At 36.2% G+C, this 24,385-nt stretch overlaps 1 protein-coding gene and 1 pseudogene across 3 annotated transcripts in view; one reads left to right on the top strand and one right to left on the bottom strand.

The window, feature by feature from the left end:
* Positions 1-3,570: 3,570 nt before the first annotated feature.
* On the top strand, positions 3,571-3,689 carry LOC112485175 (annotated as a pseudogene).
* Positions 3,690-15,075: 11,386 nt separating this feature from the next.
* GCNT1 (glucosaminyl (N-acetyl) transferase 1, core 2) overlaps positions 15,076-24,385 on the bottom strand; it is a 29,104-nt gene continuing 19,794 nt past the window's right edge. For all 3 annotated transcript variants that reach the window (XM_025051453.1, XM_006918452.3, XM_015594558.2), the window contains 2 exons: positions 18,274-18,424; positions 15,076-17,075 (listed from right to left, as the gene is read on the bottom strand). In XM_025051453.1, coding sequence (XP_024907221.1) covers positions 15,645-16,931 — 1,287 coding nt within the window. In that variant the 5' untranslated portion in view covers positions 16,932-17,075; positions 18,274-18,424 and the 3' untranslated portion in view covers positions 15,076-15,644. The remainder of the gene's footprint in view (positions 17,076-18,273; positions 18,425-24,385) is intronic.

The raw sequence follows: 24,385 nt of genomic DNA, 5'->3' as shown, positions 1-24,385 counted from the left end.
AACATCCCATGCTTTCATCAATGTTAAGACTGACAGAACTTGAAATTATTCTACTTCCGGACTCCCCTCTCTGGCTTTTCCTCCCACTTTTCAAGACTATACATCTCAGGATTTCTCCCCAGCCTCTCCTCGGTGACATTCTCCTAATTGACAGATGTTCACCATGCTTCTACTTTCTTTCCTCTCTCTCCTCACACTTTTTTGGGGATGATTTCAGCAAGACTCAAGGATTAATTTTTTTAGGTTTCAACCCTTTTATTTCTCAGTGCATTTGCTTATTTAAAATAAAAAAGAAACACTATACTCAAAGTAGGTCAGGGTCTGGGGAATGGAGGTGAACAGGCCAGAGGAAAAAAAAAATTTTAAGATGCCATTTGTTACAGATTCACATACCTCTTTTCTCTCTTTGCGAATTTAGCAAATAGCAGTGCTCGTTCCCAAGGTTGTTGTGAAGTGAAAAGAGGTAATAAATGTAAAGTGCTTAGAATATTGAGTAAGAAAGGCTCAATACTATTACCTCGATGACTTTAAGGAACATATTTCAAAGGGCATTTTTTCTTTGGGTGGAAGGGTAGGGAAGGAAAGCTTCTCCCCCAAAATATTTCTCCTCTGAATCAAGTTAAATAAAAGAATTCTGACTAGGCCAGGGAGAGTTTACTAACAGGTCTGATGACAAAGAAAATAAATAAATTAAAACACCCAGTAACATTTAAGCTAGGATTAATTCTGCAGAAATAAATCCTCAAGGGAAAAAAAAAAAGTTTTCCTTAAGAAAACATTGGTTTCTGTTTCCCAGCTAGTTTAAAGACCTTCTTAAAGGCTAATCTTAAAGAGCCTTCACATGAAATGTACAAAATTCTTGAGTTAAACGAGACTTCCTCCTGCACCAATATTGCTCATCAAAATTACTCCCATGGTCAGATGTTCAGAATGATGCTACCAGAGAGTACGAATATTTTCAAGTCCTCCTGCTAAGGTAACGTCTGTTTTTGCATTGGCATGCAGCTGAAAGAACCAGACCATTCTCACCTTTAACAAGCAATTAAATTAACATTTACTTGGTATCAGAAAATGAAATTCCATATAAAGACTCTAAGGAGCTAGAGGCAAATCTGCTGTCAATCTAAGCATCTTGAGATCTTGAAGCCAGGTCGACAGTTCTTTATAAAATTGGTTAAATTATTTTTCAGGTTAAAGCTGCAAAGAGTTCTCTCCACCCAGGGTATACAACTGGAGTATTTTATGGAGTTACCTACAGTCTAAGGCCTCAGGACACATCGCTAAACGCCAAAGCTTAAATCTAAAAACATTGGTGTCGGTGTAAGAGGGATGGAGAGAAAGCAGTACTTCTTCTTTCCCCAAGTAATGGCTGCGAGCGAGGAGTCTTAATAGGACTCCCAAAGGCAAACCACATGTGGAAAATGCTCCACATAGGTAGTTGGCAAGCAACACTTTTTTGGAGCTGGCAGGAATCACTATCAAAATATCAAGATGTGATATTTCAAGGAAATTCTGAATTTTCCTTTGTGTTCAATATCCTTTCTTTTTATAGAATTGAAATCACATTACATGTAGTCTTCCATTTTATTTACTTCACTTAATCTATACTAATTTTCCATGGCATTAGGCATAATGTAAGAATATTTCATAATACCACATCAAGTATATTTTAAAAGTACATAATTATTCCTAGAGATTTATGTAATTTTACATTTTGTTATAAATAGGGATCTGACAAACATTGAGCTTAAATGTGGATTCAGAGCTCTGATTATTCCTTAAGACATTGTCCAAGAAGTGAATTATTGATCAAAAAATTTAAATATTTTAAAGGCTCTTCATGAAGTCAAACTGCTTTTCCAGGAGATTTTAACACTCTTTTCTGCAGTATGAGCATGCATTTCTCAATATAGTCTCTTAAGCGTTGAGGATGAATATTAAAACAACAATGACGAAAACCCCTACTAATTTGGTGTATAAAAATTAAATTGTTTTAATTTAGATTATTTTTATTGAATTTCAATTTTTCATGTTGGCCATTTGTACTTCCCTTATTTCACCTTCTCTGAATTTTTACATCCTTTATTCATTTTTCTCTTGGCATCTTAATGCTTTTTAAAAATGTATTAGTATAAGGAGATTGAGAGGTAATAAAGAGTGATCTCTAAAGGGTACAGGGCTTCTTTCGGGGAGGTGATGAAAATGTTTTAAAACTGATTGTGATGGTTATACTAAAAATCATTGATCTGTGTACTTCAAGTGGATGAATGGTATGGTATACATTATATGGTATGATATGGTATATAAATTATATCTCTATAAAGCTATTTTAAATATTAGCATAAATAATTTACATATTAAGGTATTCAGCCTCCTTTTTTCAAAATTTGTTGGCAAATTTTCCAATTCTAATGGCTTTTTGCTTTCTCTTATTCAGAAGATAGATACTTTTAGTTAAATCTATACTCTGTTCCTTAATGAATCCTCCCATTGCTTTTATTTTGAAAGTTCCATCACATGCAGAGATAGTCATTGATATATTCTTTTAGTTTATTTTCTTTCTTAATCCATCCAGATTTTGATGTAAAATACAAGAATATAATCTAAACATTCTTCAAAATAAATAAATAAATAAACACACACACAAATAAATGTTTTTCAAATAAGTACTTATTGAATAAGTTTATCCTTTCTTTCCTCCCTATGTTCTGTTGGTTCCTTTGCAATAGTTTACATATACTAACATCTATTTCTGAGTTATTATTGGTCTGAGAGTTCAAATGTAAACTAATAATACACTTCTAATATTTTTAAGCTTTGAAGTATGGCTTCATATTTAGTATTGCAAGACTTCATTACTTTCCTCTTTCAAAGTATTCCTAGCTATTCTTGCATATTGTTTCTTTCAGGTGAAATTTAGAACAATTTTATCAACACTTTGAGAATATAATTGGGCTAACATTTAACTGATGGACCGATTTTGGAAGGTGGGATATGTTTCTCATCTAGAAGCACAATGCATTTTACCATCTACACAAGTTTTCTGTTTTTTTCCTATAGATTGGCCCCACACACATCTTAAGTTTGTCCACACATTTGTTGAGGAAGAGTAGAGATTCCTCCTCGCCCTACCCTTTTATGGCTGGACTAGTAATAAAATTAACACAAGACTAGATTAATAAGAAAAGAATACTAATACATGTGTGCATAGGAGAATCATAATACAATGTTCAGATCATAAAATGAGGCTCAAAGAAATTATTGAACTAGGCACTTTTTATATTACTAAGACAAAGAAACAATAAATTTGGAATAAATTGATAAAACAGAAAAAAGTGCTCATTAGGAATCTAAGCAAAGTTTGGGTATTCAGTAGTAAGGAATTTAAACAAAGTAGTAAATTCAAAAAGAGGCAAAAAGATTTGGTTATATAGACTTTTTGACTCAGTCGTTTTAGCAATAAGCGGTGTTTTCTAGGTGTGGGGAGAATTATTTCACATAAGAGATTTATTTTCTGCTTTCAAGGAGACAAGAGCACCAAGTAACTTTGATTCAAAGTAGTCAATATGAGTCTACGACTATACCACCCTGAATGTGCCCAATCTCATCTGATCTTGGAAGCTAAGCAGGGTTAGGCCTGGTTAGTACTTGGATGGGAGACCTCCTAGGAATACTAGGAGCTGTAGGTGTTAAAAAAAAAAAATACTCAATATGCCATTGTGGGATATTATAGGGCACCTTCTCTTGGGCCCTGACAGTTCACTCCTCTGAAACTTCCCTAGGAATTTCATATATTAAAAGCTGGGCTGGTGGCTGTGGAGAGAGAAAACTGATTAAAAGCTAAGTGGTAAGAGATTTGCAAAAAGGAAAAAGAACATAGATTAGAATGAGGGTGAATAAATAGAAAAGAACTATTCGGAGCACCTTTCTTCACATTCCATTAAATTAGTTCCCATTTCTGGAAATGTCAGTCCAATGAAATGTCTTTGTTTCATTTATTTGATGGAAAATATTATTCTTTTCTTTTAACAGATTTAAGTTAGATATTACTTGTCCCATTTGGTTTCCAAAGAAACAGCATTTTCCAGCAATAATTGCTTAAACTCTCCCTTGCTGGGCATTTAGTGTATCTAGAGCATGATGATTTTGGAGTATAATAGAGGCTAAGCTGTTAACTTCTGAAGGGAGTATTCCCAAAGTTTGCATAGTGGTGTTGAACTCTTGTTCCATTATCATGGAGAGAATTAAGATCACTTTTTCCAATTCATAATCTCCAAAGCTGGAGAATAAGACCTTCAAGCTGAAAAAAACTTGGAACTATGATATCCCAGCAGATTTTCTGTGATTTCTCAACTGGCATGTTTATGTGGCACAACTTTGTGAACAAAGGAGCCCAAATTTGTATTTGGCTAGCATTTAGGGTAGAGTATTTAGCAACAGAAGGAGCCAGGTATCCGAGTCTCTATCCTCCTGAGCATTTAGGTGGGAACCCTTTATATACTTTATTGCTACATAAAATTAAAAAAAAAAAAAAAAGACAAGTGTGGTTTACAGACAAAGTTAAAGTGGACTCTGTAATTTCCAGGATCTGAAATATTTCATGATATATGTCATTATCCATATATCTCCAATCTCCACATGCCCTTCAATCTGTGTGAGCAGAACAGATTGCAAAATAGGTGGTATAAAGGCCTGTAGTCTGGTTTTGGCAGCCACAAAGCTGGATTCTGGCTAAATCCAGATTTTGGATCCACCTATTTATGGTCTGTGGTATTGGCCAGCTTAATCAGGAGAGCAGCTGCAACACCCACACATTACACAAGAATGGCTTGTGAGTCATCAAAAACATTTGATGATTTGACAGGAATTTGTGCCCAAAAGGATAATGCTAGAGTCACTTCCAATCTCCTTGAAGGTTTGAAGACGCTACCTGTGGAATCGAACCACAGAGTTTTCCTGGTAAGTCACCCAGGAAAAATCCAGTATTATGTTTGTTTTCAGTGCAAAGGGAAATTTTTTGCACCTAGAGACTTCATCTGGGTAAAGGACATTCCTTGAGCTTCTACAGTTTTCCTCAGGCCCAAAGGATTCACCAGAAAAGGAGGCAGAATGATATTTGTCTTGTCATGTATATCACACCTTCTTGTTTGTCTATTTTCTGCACTTAGCCCACCAGGTGTTCACATCAACAACAACAAAGATTAACTAGTTCAGGTTCTTTTGCACTGTTGAGATGTTGACACAGGCAACAATCGGATAGATAAGGGTTTGACAAAGATTTGGTAAATTGGCACAAGAGGATACCAGTTGGTCTGCTCTCAACCTGTTGAAAAAAAGATTGCTAATAAGAGCAAGATATAGGTTGAAAAAGAGTCCAAGGTGAAAAATTAGAGAGAGGAAGTAGGATAGATAGAGATAAGCACTCTCCTTTCAGCCTTCTAATAAATAATTAATAATGTGGAAGAGTCCTAACCAGAACAATTGGGCAAGAGAAAGAAATAAATAATATCCAAGTTGGGATATTATTTATCTCAAAAAATAGTCACTTTTTGCAGGTGACATGATTCTTTATATAGTATGCACTAAATACTAAAGACTCCACCAAAAAATTATTAGAAACAATAAACAAATACAGTTAAGTTTCAGGATACAAAATCAATTTGCAAAAATCCATTGCATTCCTGTATATTAACAATGAAATTTCAGATAAATTTAAAAAAATTCTTTTTGCTATTGCAACAAAAAGAATAAAATACCTAGGAATAAACTTAACAAAGGGTATGAAGGACCTATATACTGAAAACTGTAAGATATTATTTTAAAAAATCAAATAAGACACAAAGAAATGAAAGGATATTTTGTGTTCATGAATTGGAAGAATGAACATAGTTAAAATGGCCATATTAACCAAAGCAATATACAGAGTTAATGCAATCCCCATAAAAATCCCAATGGCATTTTTTTTTAAAGAAATAGAACAAAAAATCATCAGATTTCTATAGAACCACAAAAGACCTCAAATAGCCAAAGCAATCCTAAGAAAAAAGAACAAAGCTGGAAGTATCCCACTCCCTGACTTCAAATTGTACTACAAAGTGACAATAATCAAAATAGCATGGTAATGGCAGAAAGACAGACAGCCCAATGGAACAGAATTGAGAGCCTAGTAATAAACCCACACATATATGAGCAAATAATTTTTGACAAAGAAGCCAAAAACATACAATGGAGGAAAAGAGCCTCTTTAATAAATGGTGCTGGGAAAATTGGAAAGCCACATGCAAAAGAATGAAACTAGACTGTCATTTGTCACCATACACAAAAAATTAACTCAGAATTGATCAAAGACCTAAATATAAGGCCTGAAACAATAAAATATATAGAAGATAACATAAGTACTAAACTCATGGACCTTGGTTTAAGAGAGGTTTTATGAATTTGATCTCAAAGGCAAGGGAAATAAAAGCAAAAATAAATGAATGGGACTATATCAAACTAAAAAGCTTCTGCACAGCAAAAGAAACCAACAAAAAGGCAACCAACCAAATGGGAGAATATATTTGCCAACAAGGCCTCTGATAAGGAGCTAATATTCAGAATAGATGAAGAACTCCTACAACTCAAAAACAAACCAAAAAAATCCAATTTAAAAATGAACAGAGGATCTGAACAGACACTTTTGCCAAGAAGGCAGACATATAGCCAACAGATACATGAAAAGATGCTCAACTTCGCTAGTTATTAGAGAAATGCAAATCAAAACCACAATGAGATACCACCTCATATCTGTTAGAGTTATTATCAATAAGACAAGTAATAACAAATGTTGGAGAGGATGCAGAGAAAAAGGAACCCTCATACACTACTGATGGGAATGTAAATTGGTACAGCCACCATAGTAAACAGTATGGAGGTTCCTCAAAAAACTAAGAATTCTATGATAGACGATTGGCTAAAGAAGCTGTGGTACATGTATACAATGGAATATTATTCAGCCAGAAGCAGAGGTGAAATACTGCCATTTGCAACAACATGGGTGGACCTTGAGATAATCATGCTAAGCAAAATAAGCCAGACAGAAAAAGTTGAAAAACACACCATATCACTTATATGTGGGATATAAGCCTAAAAGTAACAAACGAACAGGACAAACAAACAGAGATTCATGGACATGGACAATAGACTAGTGGTTACCAGAGGGTAGGGGTGAGGGGGGAGGGGGAGGTAGATTGGGTAAAAGGGGTCAAACATGTGGTGACAGAAAGAAATCTAACTATGGGAGGTGAACACACAATATAAATATAAATATACATATTTATATTTATAAATATATATATATACCTTACTGTTAAAATGTACAGCCAAAACTTATCAGATTTTGTTAACCAATGTCGCCATAAAAAATATTTAATTAATTAATTTAAAAAAACTGAAAGCAACTGACGAAAAAGACAAACAAAAACTCAAAGACACGGAAAACAGTATGGTGGTTTCCAGAGGGAAAGGGGCATGGCAGGGGAGAGGTAGATAAGGGTAAAAGGGTCAATATATGGTGACAGAAGGAGATTTAACTTTGGGCGATGAACAAACAATGTAACATACAGATGATGCATTATAGAATTGTACACTTGAAACCTATGTGATTTTATTAACCAATGTCACCCCAAGAAATTGAATAAAATTTAAAATAAAGAAATAAGTGTGGGAAAAGGTGTTTGTTAATGAGAAGGTGTTTGTTGTTGTTGTTTTGTTTTTGTTTTTTGTTTGAGGAGTGGGTTAAAGGAGAGGGTAATAGGTAAGAGCAAAATTTCTGATTTGTGATCTTGGGAAAAGACGTTTATGTCATGGTGCCATTTGCTTCTAGGGCCCGGGAATTAGCCCTGAAAATCCTTAAGGTGCCCTGTCGTAATTGCCTCCCAGTTTTTGTGAGGGTGCTTGGGTATATTTTGGCATGGCTTGCATGGATCCAGGAGGATTTTTCTTTTACTTAAGATCAGTGTAGTTGGTTAGCAGTACCTCCTAAGGTCTTTCACAGTGAGGTGACAGTGCATGTGCTAAAGACCACGATGTATACCTGATTTCCTGGTCAAAAGGAATGGCCAGTCTTGTCCGTCGGTGGAGGCCATTCCTCTTTTACCTATTGGCGATATACTTTAAGCATACTGACTTATTCTTGTACATAGCTAGTCATAGTACCAAATTGTTCACTTACGTTTCCATAATGTTCATTTAATCCTGGAATGAAAGATTTAGAGATGCCAGTAGGCACTGGGTGTCCAAATATTCTTTCAAAAGGTGGTCAATCCATATTTCCTATTTGGAGTATTCCAGATCTTTATAAGGGACAGAGGCAAAGTTTCTGGCCATTTAAGTCCATTTTTTTCACAGATCTCTCCTAAAGTTCTTTTTATGTCTAGATTTTTGTTTCATTACACTAATGATTGAGAATGGTATAGGGTATTAAAATATAATGAGTACCCCAGAGTTTTTGCAAGCAGTGGTTTATCTCTGCTGTAAAATGAGTTCATAGGTCTGATTCAAACCATAAAGAAATGCTAAAATGAGGAATATTCTCAGTAATTAATTTCTTTACCACTATTGTGGCATCAGCACATCTAGTTGGATGGCATTCAGTTCACCTACTAAGCACAAATAATCACCAAACAGTGAGAATAGCCCAAACTGAGGGCAAGTCTATAAAATCCATTTGGGCTTGAGAAGATTTCTTGAAATACATTGATTTCTTCCAAGAGGTTTGGTGAGATTTACAAACAGCACACTGGGAAATTATTTGGTCAGAAATTTTGTGGATTCCAGGGCAAAACCAATAGTCTTTTAGTTCCTTAATTATCCCATGTCTGCACATATGTCCCATGTGGCAGGATATAAGTACAAGCCAAAAAGTCAAAAAAAAAAAAAGGAGCTACAGGAAGTCTGTTAGGCCCTATATATAAAATATATGGTAATTGTCCAGCACACTTTTGTATCCATTTGTCTTTTTCAGATTGTGAGGTATTTACCTGGTAATTAAGAATATCAGGGAGTGATAAAGACAGGTTTAAAAATTAGTAGAGAAAAAAAATGAGACCGTTTTGAGCTGCGTATTTAGCAGTTCTGTCAGCCCTGCCATTTCTTAAAGATGAAGTACCAGTTTCCTTAGCCTCAGGCGAACAATGAACAATAGCCAAGTTAGAAGGAAGGAGAATAGCTTATAACAGGGCAGCAATTATATGCCTGTTAGCAAGAGGAGTACCCGTAGAAGTTAGGGGTCCATGGGATTTCCATATTGTGCCAACAGCATGACAGACTCCAAAAGCATATTTAGAGCCTGTGGAAATAGTGTCAGTTTGTCCTTTTGCTTATGTGCAAGCAAGCTCTAGGAAGAGCTATGAGTTTAGCCACTTGGGCGGATTTTATAGTTGGCAGAGGGTATACTCCCAGCATTTCATGTGGGGAAAATTATAGCATAGCTATTTATGATTTTTCCTGGGAAATTCCATTTATAGGCGTCATCACAATATAAAAGTAAGTCTCAGTTGTCTAAAGAGATGTCCGAAAGATCCTCTCGTGGCTTTGAGACCGTATCTATTGTAAGGTGAGGCGAAGTAGAGTTTTGCCACCCCAAAATATGCCTTTTGGGATATTGATTATTTTAAGCTGGTTATTTTTAAGAAACAAAAGACTCAGAAGGAATCTTTGTCCCCTCCTTTTACCTGCCTAAAAGAATTCAGATAGAAAAATCTGCTTCGAGTAAGGGAGCTATCACTTTAGCATAATATCAACTAAGCATGTCAAATAGGGAGGAACCTAGAAAAGACTGTTAGACTCTCCTCTGGGTCCCATTGTTTGTGGGAAGTCTGGCAAGAATCTGTTTACCAAATGTTTGCTCTTTCTCATCTACCTGTGAATCACCTACTTTCCCTCTGAAGTCCCAGGTTCCTGCCTCATTCTCTTTAGTCCAGAATGGCACAGAAGCCTCAACTGCCCAGTTTGTCCACAGGTCCCGTATTTTTAGGGAAGCCCAGTATGTACATATGTATTACATTTGGTTATTTTCTCCTATTAATCTGTTTCATGCCAATTTGATTGTTAGACTAGCCAGAAGGACTTAGAAGGGTAGAAGGAAAACCATTTTTCTTTCCTACAAAGGCAAATCATGTGGAATAGAGTGGAGCTCTCCATTATCAAAAAGGAGTAGTAAAATAGCTGGATTGAAACCATGCAAGATGATGAAGGGGTTAGTTATAAGTGCCTGTTCATTGGTTTTCTGTAACAGGTGTGGAGAGAGGTTGCATCCTATCATCTTGCAGATTGTAGTCACAGCAAGGGGGAACATAGAGACAAATGGGGAGCCTAATGTTAGAGTACTGGCCCTGTCAATCAAGATGGTAGCTGTGGTTATCACAGGTAAATATGGGGGCATGTCCAATGCTATAGGGTTGATTCGGCACAAGAAATGTGCTGTAGGACATATATGAGAGGCAAAAGATTGTCCTAGAATGCTTACAGCAATCCCAGTACTTTCATGGCTGTATAATGGTTTGTCTTAGTTGAGGGATATGGCCAGAGCTGATTTCAAGGCTTCAGAGGAGGTTAATGCCCCTGAAAACTAGGAAATAGGCTCTGGGAGAAGGGCATACAGAGGTTTAGCAAGGCCTGCGCAATTAGGAATCCATCGATGACGGTAGCTAGCTGCTCCTAAAAATTTATGTACCTGTGGGTAGTTTTTTGTTTGGGTGAGAGAGATGGACAAAACTGACTCTAGGTGTTTCAGGGTGTTTTTGAATGCCCCGAAGATATCTCATGTCCTAAGTAAATAACAGTTGTCGGCACTTATTGAAGTTTAGATCTGAAGGTTTTATGGCCTAGTTCAGCTAGTGCCTTTAAGAGAGTGAGGGAATTTCTAAGAGTTCCTTGCTCCATTTGATTACAGAGCAAAAGGTGGTCAGTATATTGTAGTAGCATGAAGCTTAAGGAAAAGGTTATAGAATCTAAGTTGGCTTTATGAACTTAGAAAAATATTGAGAAAGACTCACAATATCCCTGAGCTATGCAAGTCCATGTTAACTGTCTCCGTTTAAATGTAAATACAAAAAGAAATTGTGAGCTGGGGTGCAAAGGGATTGAAAAGAAAGCTGAGTAGAGGTCATTTACTATAAACCAGGCTGTATTAGCAAAACTTAGAGTGAGAACAGTAGCCAAATTTGGGACTACAGGGTGCCAAAGAATTACAAGAGTTTAGGTTCCATACAAATCAATAAATTTGATTCCCATTTGAATCAAATTTGCCTGCTTTCTTTAATGGCAAGATGGGACTATTACAGGATGAGGAACTAAAAATTAATATATGGTTTTAAGAGGGAATTTATTATAAGGCTAATTCATTTTATATCTATAATCATTTGATTATATAGACTTTTCAGCTCTGAGTTGTTTAATACCCTAAAGGGGCAGGGCGGTCTTCAGGTGTGGGGAGGAAACCTTTTACACAGATTACCTGCATTCAGGTGACAAGGGAGGGTCAGGGTGCCCTTCTAGCACCAGCTGCTTATCAACTTTATTTCAAAGTAATCAATATGCCAAAGTGGGATATTTTGGGGAGGCCTGACTTGGGCCTCCAACGCATTTTAGAACTTGTTGCTAAGATGAAAGGTAATGTAGTCTCATTATGTTAAAACTATCTTTTTGGCTTAAATATGGAAAAACCATTAATTTTTGGTATCTGGAGATATTAGCTTATTTCATATTAATTCTGAGATGAGATTCCTGAGCTTTTTACTTGGACAATCATATCTGCAGTAATAAAGTCTTTTCTTTCCCAATAGTTCTACGTTATTCTAGTTTGGGTCTTTTTGCATCAAAAAATATTAAATCAATATTCTGATGACAAGCCCTGAAAACAGATATTAAAAATCTTAGACAAGCAGGCTTATAAAGGATATGTAAAGCTCTAAAGCTTTTGAGAAAGATCTGAGGTCAATCAAGTTTTTTTCTACTTTCTAGTCTGTTTCATCTAAAATGGGGCTAAAGCGCATCCAGAAGGGTTTATCAGGTGAGGTGAGAGGACATCTGTAGCACAGAATATTTGATGGGGAGGGGCTTCCTTTTTCCGTCAGCTGTGCCCTCCACAAGCAAACCACAGCAAGTAATGGATACTGTTAGTATTTGTGGCCAGAGTAGAAAACCTTACTGGAAAACTGCTCTCTTCCCTCAGCAGACAGGCTGAAGCTAGTCATGACCTAGAACGCACAACTGGCTATAAAATTGCATTCTTCTCAGTGCCTAGTCCAAATCTTTTTGTATAATTTGTGTTAAATTTTCTGCCCTTGCCACACCCTCTTCCTCACAGACTATTCTGCCTGGAGAATTAATCTTATATTTTTAAGCACTATTCACAAACAACACTAGTTGGTTACAAAGTACCACAGCAACTACTAAATTTAATATTTGAGTGCTGGTAGCTAAAGAAAAGTTTGTGGAGATAAGGCATTGGTTTCTGAATGGCTGATTTTAATGGTGGTATATGGTATGTTCCAAATGCATTCATGCCCACATTCAAGAGTAAAACTTAAGGTAACCACGTTTTCCATGAAACCGTGTTGTATATATTTTATATGTAACACAATGAGAAATTTTATTTTTCCTAAGCAATTGGAAAAGTCCAATTCAGCTGATACTACAAATAAAATAAACTGAAACATGGCTTTCTCCTCCCCAAATAACTACAAAAGAAAATCCATTTATGTCATTTAAGTGAATTGTACTTGACGAATGATAATAAAACAGGTTTAGAGACAATACTTCACATTTGCAAGGCTGAATAGCTATCTACCATGGGCTGGGAAGAGCCTAGGTAATTGTCTATAAAAGAACAATTTTTGTTAACTTGTCCTTAATAAGTAATATTAAATCTTTTTGCAGTACTTCATTAACTAGAATAATCCTTCCATCAAAAAATTAGTTTGTTTAAAGATTTGTGAATAATTTCTAATAATTCCCTACAAAAGATCTTAAATGACAGTAAAAAGAAATTTGTTTAATAACTGACATATATGAAACAATTTAAATAATTTATCTTTCCAAAATAACTTGTGTTTTGCTACCTCCTGATTGTACTATGGGCTTCCACTGGAAACCAACTTTTTGACTTTTCAAATTGCTTGTCCTGGGAGTATAAATTTCATTTGCTTTCAATTAAACTGAAAGGTATAAAAATAAGCATTCCGATAAATAAATTCTATATAATCCCTATAACAGGTCTTAGCAATAAGGTAATGTTCAGACACATCTCAACAAGTGCCATTCTAGAAAGAGGAGGTACCACAGCTACACAGAAGGTAATGGATCCAGTTTTAATGTGATGTTTGAGGAAATGGCCTCTGAAGTCCTATTTTTATATCTGTTGTGGAGAAAAATCCCTCAAAACCTGCCAATTTAAATGTAAATTGGATGCAACCAAACTACAGAGTGTTGAAATGAATGACAACTTTGGACATATGTAAACTAAATTTTTTTTTTATTTTTGATTTTCCTAATTCAAAAATCCATGCAATTTAAAGTAAAGGGGACATTATGTTAATAACCAGTCACTCCAGGTGAAAGTTATATGGCGTTCTCTGTACTATTGCTTTTAACTTTCCTGTTGATTTGCATTTTTTTCAACAGAAAAATGAAAAATATGTTCATAAATTGAGACACCATGAATGAAGTAAAAATACAAGTCATGGACATAAAGTACATGTCACTGAATCTCACAGTGTTTTGGGGTAAAAAAAAAAAAATGCCCTATCTTATAGGTAAAATCTTTCTGCTAAAAGAATGAGAGAAATATCTGACATGCATTAAAACAATGCACTGGGTTAGAAAGCAATAGAGATGGAACACTAAGCATATAACACCCTCATTGACATCATCTCTTGAGTTTTCAAAGCTGCCATATCAAATCATGCAAAACACAGCAATCCATTGACTTGCAGGTTTACAAATGATAATATTTTAAAAAACAAAACTTTCATGAGGAAGAATGAGTATAACAAAGCTCTCCATAAAATGAAAATGTTTTCTAATTTTGAGGAATAAAAATGTTTTCTCAGTTGAAGGCCTGAAAACTGTCTGATATTATGAATTTCTCATGTACCACTTAAGTTGCCTATGCTTTAAAAATAAAGCACATGGTTTTGATCCTTGTTTAGTTTAAAGTCTCAGCTCAATGATAAAGCTTCACATTTCCTTTTAGATCTTTGGCTAAATAGTATTAGCAAAAAGGCAAGGTTTTTGTTTTTGTTTTTTAAATATTCATTTACTTTGAGATGAAATGAAACAATAGCATAGCAACCTCAAATCATCTTTCTTTTGGGGGAAAAGTAGAATAAAACCACATGCTGTGAATAATACCAACACTGAAACAATCTGTCTCAAACTTAAGGGTCCCTTTTGGATTCCCAGGCCTTTAGGTACACCATGTGTTCGGAACAGCATGCCTCTTCCCTCTTCATACATTCTGAGAGAGAAGGAAACTTAAAACCAAGGGCTAAGGACCAACCAATGGGCAGGTAACATGAAGAAGCAAGGACAGCAGAAGCCTGTTCCTTTCAAATGGACACAGGTCACATCAGGATGCAAGACCCTGGGAGGTTGGACACAAGGAAAGAGCAATGGCCTTAAATTCTAGGAATAGTGCCAATCACTGGATTTTAATACTCATTACAAGCCTCAAAAACTGTCTAAATATGACTCCTTCTCCTCCCCTCTCCGTACCTACTTCACTCTTTCTTAGTTCTCTGCATTAATTACTGTCAATTGGGTCATATAAGAGAACTGAGGCAGTTATGTGGGGCACTATGAAAACAAGTTCTTATACAGCTTGATAGGGAGGTTTGGGGAGACTGGGAGAAGTAAAGAGATAAATATTTGGAAAACTGAGTATTATAGAAACTATGATAATAAAGATATCTTAATTCTTTTAATAATCTAAGATACCTTTTCTAATAATCTAAGATGATTCATAGAATCAACTAAACTAGAAATGTCCCTTTCTGTTATTTTTAAAAACATGTACACTGGTAGAAGCAAAAACAAGTCAGAAACATTTATGTTCAGTCAAGCCTGTTTTTTTCAAGTTCCCTGAGATGACATACACAGATACACTACACAACACAATGTTACAGCAGAAAGTAAATTATTCACAAGAATCATTTAAAGTCAAATTTCTTATTCAACAAATATAACCTACAATATAAATTACATCATTATGATTAGTTGTTGCTGTAAATTTATTCCAAGCAAGAAAACTGTCATATTTAAAGCTCTCAAAGTAATTTTGGCACAGGTCAAATCTTACCATTTTGTTAAGTCCCTGAGCTCTTTTGCATTTGGACTCTTCCCAGGCCGCCTGGGCCATCTCTCCCTACAATGCCTCGCAACCTGGCCTCATGTTAACTCTAAGTCAACATTTAATTCTATAGACTTTCCAACGGAATGTGCTTTGCAGAACCATGTAGCTTCTCAGACATAAAGAGTTCAAGTCCCTGGTCCAAAGAGCACCTCCTACAGTTTTCCTGATGTTTATTAACAGGGCAGAAGAATCAGATGGGGGTACATCTCGTGTAGCATTTTTATTATCTAAAGTTGCCTACAATGAATGGTCAGTGTTTCAATGTCTCCAAGGCTTTATGTCTCAGGTGCTCATCCAAACATTGGATAGCAAAGAGGTCGATGTCTGTGTCAAACTTGTTGGCAAATAAGTGGTGCTTGTGCAGCATCCAGTTCAAGTCACCTGCTCCAAAAACACACACGGAACGTACATGGACACCATTGCAGGGTGGGTAGGGGGCGCCCTTGGAAACATCACCTTCAAAGTACTGCCACTTGACAAACCTAGCAATTGCATGCATGTCGGACATGTCGTACTTATGGCTTAAGGGCAGTGAGCCTGGGACTTCAGGGATCCTCTGAATAGTGGCCCAGAGATACTCATCTGGGCTGTATGTGTCTTTTGCCCACTCCATAAACTTTTGGATTCTTTCATTCTCTAGCACGTACTCCACATAATTCCTACTGACCACGAAATAGGCGCTGCCTGAAAACAGAGGTGTTTCAAGAGGAGGTTGCATTTTGTCAGTCCCAGTGTTTGTCAGCTTTCCATTAACAACTGTATAATGCTTTTTCCACCTTTCTTTTTTATTGGATGGCATTTTCTCAGTTTCTAGGTTGTTTTCTCCCATTAATGACTTGAGTTTCCTGACAATTTCCAGATTGGTTTTAATAGGAAAATCCATACCACAAAGATTTATCAAGTACTTCCAGTCTGCACTCATTCTGTAGAGGTCCTGCATACAGTTGAGGTCGGCCTGGACTCGACTCCATGATGCATATACCACACTCTCCAGCTGACTGGCCACAAAGACGTTATTGAAACAAGATGCAATGCCAATCACCGCAGCCAAAAAGGAATCCTCTGATTTTTTGTCCACATGAATGCAATAGAAATTCTGAGGCATGTAGATGGCCCTCAGGAGTCTGTCAAGCATTTCGATTTTGTGATGAACCACTATGGAATATGCTATTGGAAACTCTGCCTCTTCTTTACTAAGGGGTTCTACAATATATTTGCGCTTCTTGATGAAAGAAGTACAATCATTAGTCATGTTTATATAGTCATAGGCTGTCCACCGAGGGCGCCTTCCAAATTGCACTGTTAGAATCTCAAGCTTTACCTTTTCGATTTCATCTACATCACCCTGTAAAACTTTGGTGCAATTAATATTACTACTAGGATTGTCTCCAACCAGCTCTAAATGTCCAACACTGACAAATTCAGGCTTTTGATAAATTCTTAAAACAGAGAAGGTTACTAGGGAAAAAACAAGAAGCAAGAAGTAGTATTTAGTGGGATAAGAAAAAAGTCTCCTCCGCAGCAACTTCCTCAGCATTTCAAACAACAATCAGGGTCTTTCTTTTATCAAGGGCAGGCTTCTAGGCTTCCAGTAGTAATGATTTTCCCTCTGTCGTGGCCTTGAGTGTTGTCAGTTTGCACTTATGAGAAGCACAAAGGCATCTTGAAGTGAAGACGAGAACTAAAAGAAAAATAGAAATGATACATATAAATATAGACTTTCATGACATCTTCTCAGGCTCAAAGACTGTCCCCCCTTTGCTGAGGTCAGATATTTAAAACAAAAACGAAGTGGGCCAATCAGAGAGAAAGGAAGTATTATACGAAACCTGTAGTCTCTAATATTAATGCCAGTTTTCTTTTTAAAGCCGAGTACGAGGATGTGCTAGAATATCCTACAATAAACATTTTACCTCTTAGGTATATTAAGGTGCAAAACACAGTTGAAGACCTAGGGTATGATTTTTGAACTCTCCGTAGTTGGTGGGCTTTTGATCTTGTTTCTTGAGATCTTTACCAATCTGGGTTGCTCCTGACAGATCCATTAATACCTATCAGTTGGCATCAACAGCCTTAAATATTTTGAGACTGGACCTATTCTGCCTTTTTTTTTTTTTTTTATTGGATGGCATTCTGCCAGTTTCTAGGTTGTTTTCTCTCATTGACGACTTGAGTTTCCTGATAATTTCCAGGTTGTTTTCAACAGGAAAATCCATACTGCAAAGATTTATCAAGTACTTCCAGTTTGCACTCATTCTGTAGCGGTCTTGCACACAGTTGAGGATTGGGGGTACACTTAAGGAGAAGTTCAAAAATGGCTGTAACTTCTAAGAATCTTTGAAGGAAAAGTAGATCAAACTAGACTAGAAATTCTCATATAAAACCAGACCAGATTTGGGACTGTTTCAGGTTGATCTCATGACAAACATGATCCAAAATAGAGACACAGCCTTGCATTTATTACATTAGTTATAACAGGTTGAAATGACTAAAACTTGCAGAAAAACAACAGTTATATATAAATTGTAATTCACGACAGAACTTAAGTCTATTCAAATTCTAGGAACCCAACCCACTTTTATTACAGAAGATATTTATAAATATTTAGATATTTTGACTTCGAAAATCAATTTTATGACATAGCAATTGGTTCTATAATAAGTAAATGCTAGTGTTCTAACAAAGAAAGTCAAATACCTGCAATCGTTTCCATACTATATTTAGAGATTTAAAACTTATTTTCTAACACCAGAATTAGGACTAGAACTTTAAAATATTAAATTAGGAAATAAATTGTGAATATTAACAATACAAATACAAATAAATAATGACAATTATCAGTATAGAATAATGTTATGAAAAGTACTTAGACTTTTTACCACTTAGAATTAAGGAAAGTCTGGATCATTTAGTGCTCTGATTCCAGGTAACATCCTGTGCCCATGTAGAGTGCCTCTCATGCAGTCAGGTTTCTTAATTTTACCAGGCATCCAGCAATGGTGATATGTCCCATGAGGCTTTTTAAAAAATCTATGAAATGAAAAGGGAAAAGCGTGAAGGTATGTAATGTACATGTAAGTATACACATATTCAGAAACCATGCTAGTGAACTAATCTTACTCTTTTTCTCTGGCTGATTAGTCTCTAGTCTCTAGTCTCACTTATTTTTCTAATATTATGTTTGTGGATTACCAAAGGTTTGAAAATACCTGGCAATTCAAGTCAAGCTTTTCAAATAAAACTCTAGTAGCATAACACAAAGTATGTGCCACGGAACAGTTTAACGTTCCAATATGATTGGAAAATTCAATATATCCTATACCCACCGTGAAGCTTCCTAGTGCTCAATGAGTCATTAAAAACAATCCTGCAATTGAATTAGCTGCTTATCTCATCTTCTTCCACTTATGTTGTCTACCACCCCACTCCAAACCTCTATTAGAAAACAAAGACTAGGAAATTCTGCTAAAACACTTAATCTCCTCAACCATCAAAAAATCAGATTCCTAAACAAAATTATGCCCTTAAGAAATTCCTGCCCCTTATTGGTTCAAGGCATTTGAGGAAATCTTTGTCTAATCATTAGGGGACCTCTGAGCTAACTGAACAAAGATTTAAGTGGCCAAATATAGACTTCAGAAAATTAACTCAGGAAAGTCACTAAACAAACCAAATAACAATAATAAACCGTGGGTAGAGCAGAGCAGAGGTTCGATTTCCAGAGTTGACACATTATGAAATATCCACTTTCAACAACAACAAAAAATTACATAAAGAAACATGAAAGTCTGCTTCATACACAGGAAAAAAGCAGTCAATAAAAACTGTCCCTGAAGAGGCCCAGACATTATACTTAATGAAGACTTTTAGTCAGCTATTATAAATATGTTCAAAGAACTAAAAAACTAAACATACGAAAATAAAATTTAACCAAATTGATAATTTCAATAGAGAAATTATTTTTTTAAAAATTTAGAATTGAAAGCACCTTTCAATTGAAGGCCCCTTTAAGAAAGAGCTTCCATGCTATAGGAAGCCACAGTGATAAGGCATGAATAGGTACCCAAGTCAACAGTCCCAGTTGAACCCAGTCTTCAATTCACCCCAGCCCAGGTGCCAGATATGTGAGAGAAGAAGGTACCAGATGACTTCACCTCCTGCTTACTCAAGTCTTATCTGAATTCCTGATCCACAGAATGTGTGAGCAAAAACTAAAATGGAAATTTTTAAGCCACTATGTTGGGGTGGTTTGCCTCATAGCAATGACTAGAACAGGAAACCACAAAACAAAAACAAAAAACACAGAACACTTAGCAAACAAGAAAGAGCTCTTAAAAATTAGTGACATGACAGCAAAATTGAAAAACTCAATAGAAGTGTTGGAAAATAAAGTTGCGGAAAACTCTCAGGGAGTTAAGCAAATAGGCAAAATGACTGATGGAAAAATTAGAGAAAAAAACATAATAATTTTAGAGAACAAGACCAGGAGATCCACCATCTGAATAATAGGACCTCCAGAAAGGGAAAACAGAAAAAATAAAAGGAAGTCTCATCAATTAAATAATTCAAGACTATTTCTCAAAATGAAGGAATGGTTTTCAGATGAAACAGTCCCTTGAATATCAGCACAATGGATGAAAATAAACCCACACAAGATGCATTCATTAATCATGAAATCAGAGCACTAGGAAAAAGTATCAATAAGTTTCCTGAGAAAAGGAAAAATAAGCCACAGAAAAAAGATTTGGAAGCAGAAAATGTTTTCACATTTCATAAAACCCAACCACAGAAACCAGATGATAATGAAGCAATGCCTTCAGCAATGCTGAAGTAAACTGAATTCCAGATAAGAATCCTTAGAACCAAATAAACTACTAAATTAAGGATAAAATAAAAAGACTTTACATTTTCTGACTGGCAAAGTTTCAAAATATTTATCTTTATTCGCCCTTTCTCAGAAAACTAAGGGAGGTTGATGAGCTCCATCAAAACTAAAGTATAAACCAAGACAGCAGAAAACAGAATCAGAAAGGGTATCTAAGATAAGGAGGAAGAGGAGGAAATTCCCTGATGATAGTAAAAAAACATCCTAGGCTGGGAAACAGGCCAACAGCCAGAGCAGGCTGGAGCAGATTAGAAGGCCCTGGGAGAGATGTCTCTAAGAAGATGAAACTGGTAGAAGATGGAAATAAACACACTGAAAACCAATTTAAACAACTGGAAGAATATGGGGGTGAATTTATAATAAGTACATTGAAAACAAAGCCAACGAAGGAGGTTGGAGAGATAATGATTGACTCCAAAGAAATCAGAGTCATACAATGATGAAAAAAATAATCGGAGTATATTACGTGGCTTAGCTCTGAGGAGCATCGGTTTTAATAATGTAAACACAACTTTGCCAATCAAGATTCAATAAACTGTATTAGGGGCACAGAGCAATGTGGAAGGTGGGTGTCGAAAGAAAGAGGTTATATACTTTGTCCAGCATCACATAACTGGCCATGGGGATGTTCTGAATTACATTGCTGCTCCAAACAAAAGGCCACTTTCTAACTTACTCTACCATTTCTCATCTTCAACAGCTCAAAACAGTAAGGATCAGACAGAAAATGTAAAGTGCAGGAGAAGGATACAACTCAGTGCAGGACTGTTTTCACAGTGATAAATAGATGAAGAGAAACATGTAAGAGAAATTCAAAAACCACTAATTATGAAATCTAGATTTCAGCTTGAAATAAGTAAGAAACATTAGAAGACCTTAATGTTAAAAAATAAGTATAGCGGTAGTTCAAAATTAAAATCTACTATATATGACTAGCATATGCCTCTATATTTTAAAATGAACCAATTCTAAAAGATGATATTCATCCTAATTGCACATTTACTAATTTAAGTTAATTTAGAAAAGTATCACTACACAGAGAAGAAAATGAAAAAACTGTTTAAAGAAATGAGCTACAAGTGGCTCAGGCTATATTTTCCTTAATTCCTTTTTTAATAATAATAATAACAACAACAACAATAATAATAATAAAAGGGAAAGTAGGAAGAGGGAGGCAGAGGAGAATAATACATATTTTATTATAAATTAGTGTGACATAACATATCAGAGTGAAAGATTTAACATATTTATATGACTCTTCACATACATATGTATATACCTATAAGATCAGAATTTTCCTGTTAAGCCTCTAATTACATCTGAGACTTCTAGATAAGCAGCAAGATTAGGGCTCTGCCCTGGGTAGCTTTGTTAACTTTTGTTAAAGCTGACAGATATACTGTCAACTGTAAAAGAAAGGAGTAGAATTCAAAAAAGTACATTCTTTTCTTCTCAACGATTTCCACCGAAGTTATTCTGGTTTAAGTCCTAGCGAACATATTAGAGATAAGAATAATTCTCTATTGCCTATTTGCCATTTATTAAAGTAGTGGAAATATTCTTTCTTTAAAAAGTACATATGCACACACAGTATATGCACACAACTGTGTGTCTGCACAGGTATGCATAAACAAACAGCTGGATGGATAAGTCAGTGTCCACAAGCTATTACCCTTCTGCAGCAGGAAGCATGGTCTGTTAGGTCAGTCCCACTGAATACTCTTCTGGGGCTCGATTTCATTGACTCTCCAAGGACTATCGTTCTGTGGCCCAAAGGCTACCGTGACTGGAGCAAAATATCCATTACTGTAATTGATGGCAAAGCCATGCAAGTATCTCAGAGAATGGTGACTCAAGCAAGAGTGTCCAAATGCCATCCGAAAAACAGGTGAAGGGGAGAAGCAGGAAGCAGCAAAGATTCCAAGGCAATCGCCTGTCATTCAAGGCGGAGTTCTTTCCACCATCTGTGCCTCTACGGCCTCACTTTATCTGGGGGTACCTGGTCTCTGCTCCCATCCAGGCTTGTCCTGCCAAGATGATGGTCTCTTCTGCCTGGCTGCTGTCTCTCACTCACTGTGAGATCTCATTTCTGAGATCTCATTTCTGAGATCTCACAGTGAAACATATTTCTGAAACTGCGACTGCACCTGCCCCTCTAATGTACCCAGGAAACTCTTGGGGTCCCCATAACTTAGCACCATAATTAAAAACACCAGGCTCCACAGTTTAGGCCATTCTCACCATAATTCATCCCACTTTTCTTGCACTCTAGCCACAGAAACATAGGCAATAGGGGACCTTCTATAACCAGCACTGGACCGTGTGTCCTGTGCCCCCTTTGAAAGGGGCATTTCTACATGAAATAAGATATTACAACTAAAGTCAGATGGTGTGATGAAGAGAGAGGAGGACCCAAACCGTGTCTCCCTTCTTCAGACCCCCACATCCCAGAGCCAGGAACAGAATGTGGCACGGATAATTAATTGTGTTTCTTGAATAAAGAAAGTCTCTTTCCATGTTCCTCTGCTAAAAATTTAACATCTATCCTCTTTCCCTTTGAATGTCAGAGGAGAGTTCTGTTTCTGGTTCTCTACACCTTGCAGCAAGGACTAGCCTATTTAGATAGTAAATCTGAAAGTATGTTCTGTTTAAAGATGAAGTGATAGTGATTTTTTAAAAGCCCAAGCCCCTCAAACACAAAGAATATAATTGAAGAAATTGCATCAAAATTTTGAAAGCTAAAGGAGGTGAATGGTAACTGGTTTGGTGATCTCAGAAAACTGAATCCTAAAGCAAGTAGTGGAGAAAGCTAAGAGACAATCCAATTACAGCACAAAATTACAAACCCAAATTATAGCTTCCACCCCCTTCCCCTTAACAACAGTCACACCCCTTCCTCCAAAGGGTCCAAAACCGGCAGCATAATTTCTCTGAAAGCAGTGGTGAAATGCAGTTAAAAATTAATGACTGGTTGAAAAATCTATTTAAGAGGCAGTTAAAACTACCAGGTCCCTCACCCTATTCATCATAACCCAGTAAATACCCTTCCTGGCCTCAGCAGAAGATTCTGGAAAATGTAAAACAGAGGGTATACATATATGACCTGGAAGGTACAAGGCTCAGTTGAGAGCAGGAGTATTGACCTGAAAACAAGGGAATTAAGACAAACTTCCTTGTTTCAGAATATTGGCAGGAGGCGTATGCCTTCCAGGCTTATGCCTCAGAAAACAGAGAACTAGCAGATATCCAAGAAAAGCTCATGACCAAAAAGAGATCAAAACAAACAGAAAAAAACGACAGAGGGTATCAGCTAACCCTTTCTGTATAATCAACCACAATCTTTAGTGAATTAAAACAACTTATTTCTCTCTACTTTTAGAGTTGATTGGGCAATACTTTTGGTTTCACCTGGGTTCTCACTCAGGCACCTGCATTCGCATGGAGTACTGTCTGGGTTGGAGGGTTGCATAAGGCTCCTTTGTGTCTGCACATAGTACTGGATGTCAGCTGGGGTACCTCTCATCCTTCAGTAGGCTAGACTGGCTTCTTAACATGATAGCCTTAGGGCAGTGTTCTGAGAGAACAAGCAGCTCCAAAGCTTTGTAAGGCCTAAATTCTAGAAAATGCACTATCACTTCTGTCACATTCTTTGAGTCAGAGAAAGTCACCAGGCCAGCCACAATTCACAAGGACATAAAGTTCTACTTCTGGATGGAAAGAGAAGCAAAATCATATTGTAAAGGAGCATGTATACTGCAATAGGAAGATTTGTACCCATTAAATATTCTATTACATGGAAAAATTAAGATCAAGCAAAGAAATGAAAATTTCAACAGAATCCTAGTATTATCTGCAGAGACATAAGACAACCTAATACAGCCATGAAACAAGAACAATAGGTTATGAAAAAGGAATAGGAAACAATGAAAATGAGCCTTTAAAGATCAAAAATGATAAATGAAATAAAAAATTCAATCAAAGAATTAGAATGTAAAGTTAATAAAAGCTCTAAAAAAGAAGAGCAAAAAGACAAACGGAAAACAGGGAAATTAGAGGATTAATACAGGAGATCCAATATTCAAATAAGAGGTGTTCCACAGAGAAAG

The sequence above is a fragment of the Pteropus alecto genome, unplaced genomic scaffold, assembly GCF_000325575.1.
Source record: "Pteropus alecto unplaced genomic scaffold, ASM32557v1 scaffold95, whole genome shotgun sequence".
Lineage (NCBI taxonomy): Eukaryota > Metazoa > Chordata > Mammalia > Chiroptera > Pteropodidae > Pteropus > Pteropus alecto.
Note: the sequence above shows the minus strand (reverse complement) of the source record. Positions and strands in the feature narration are given on the sequence as shown.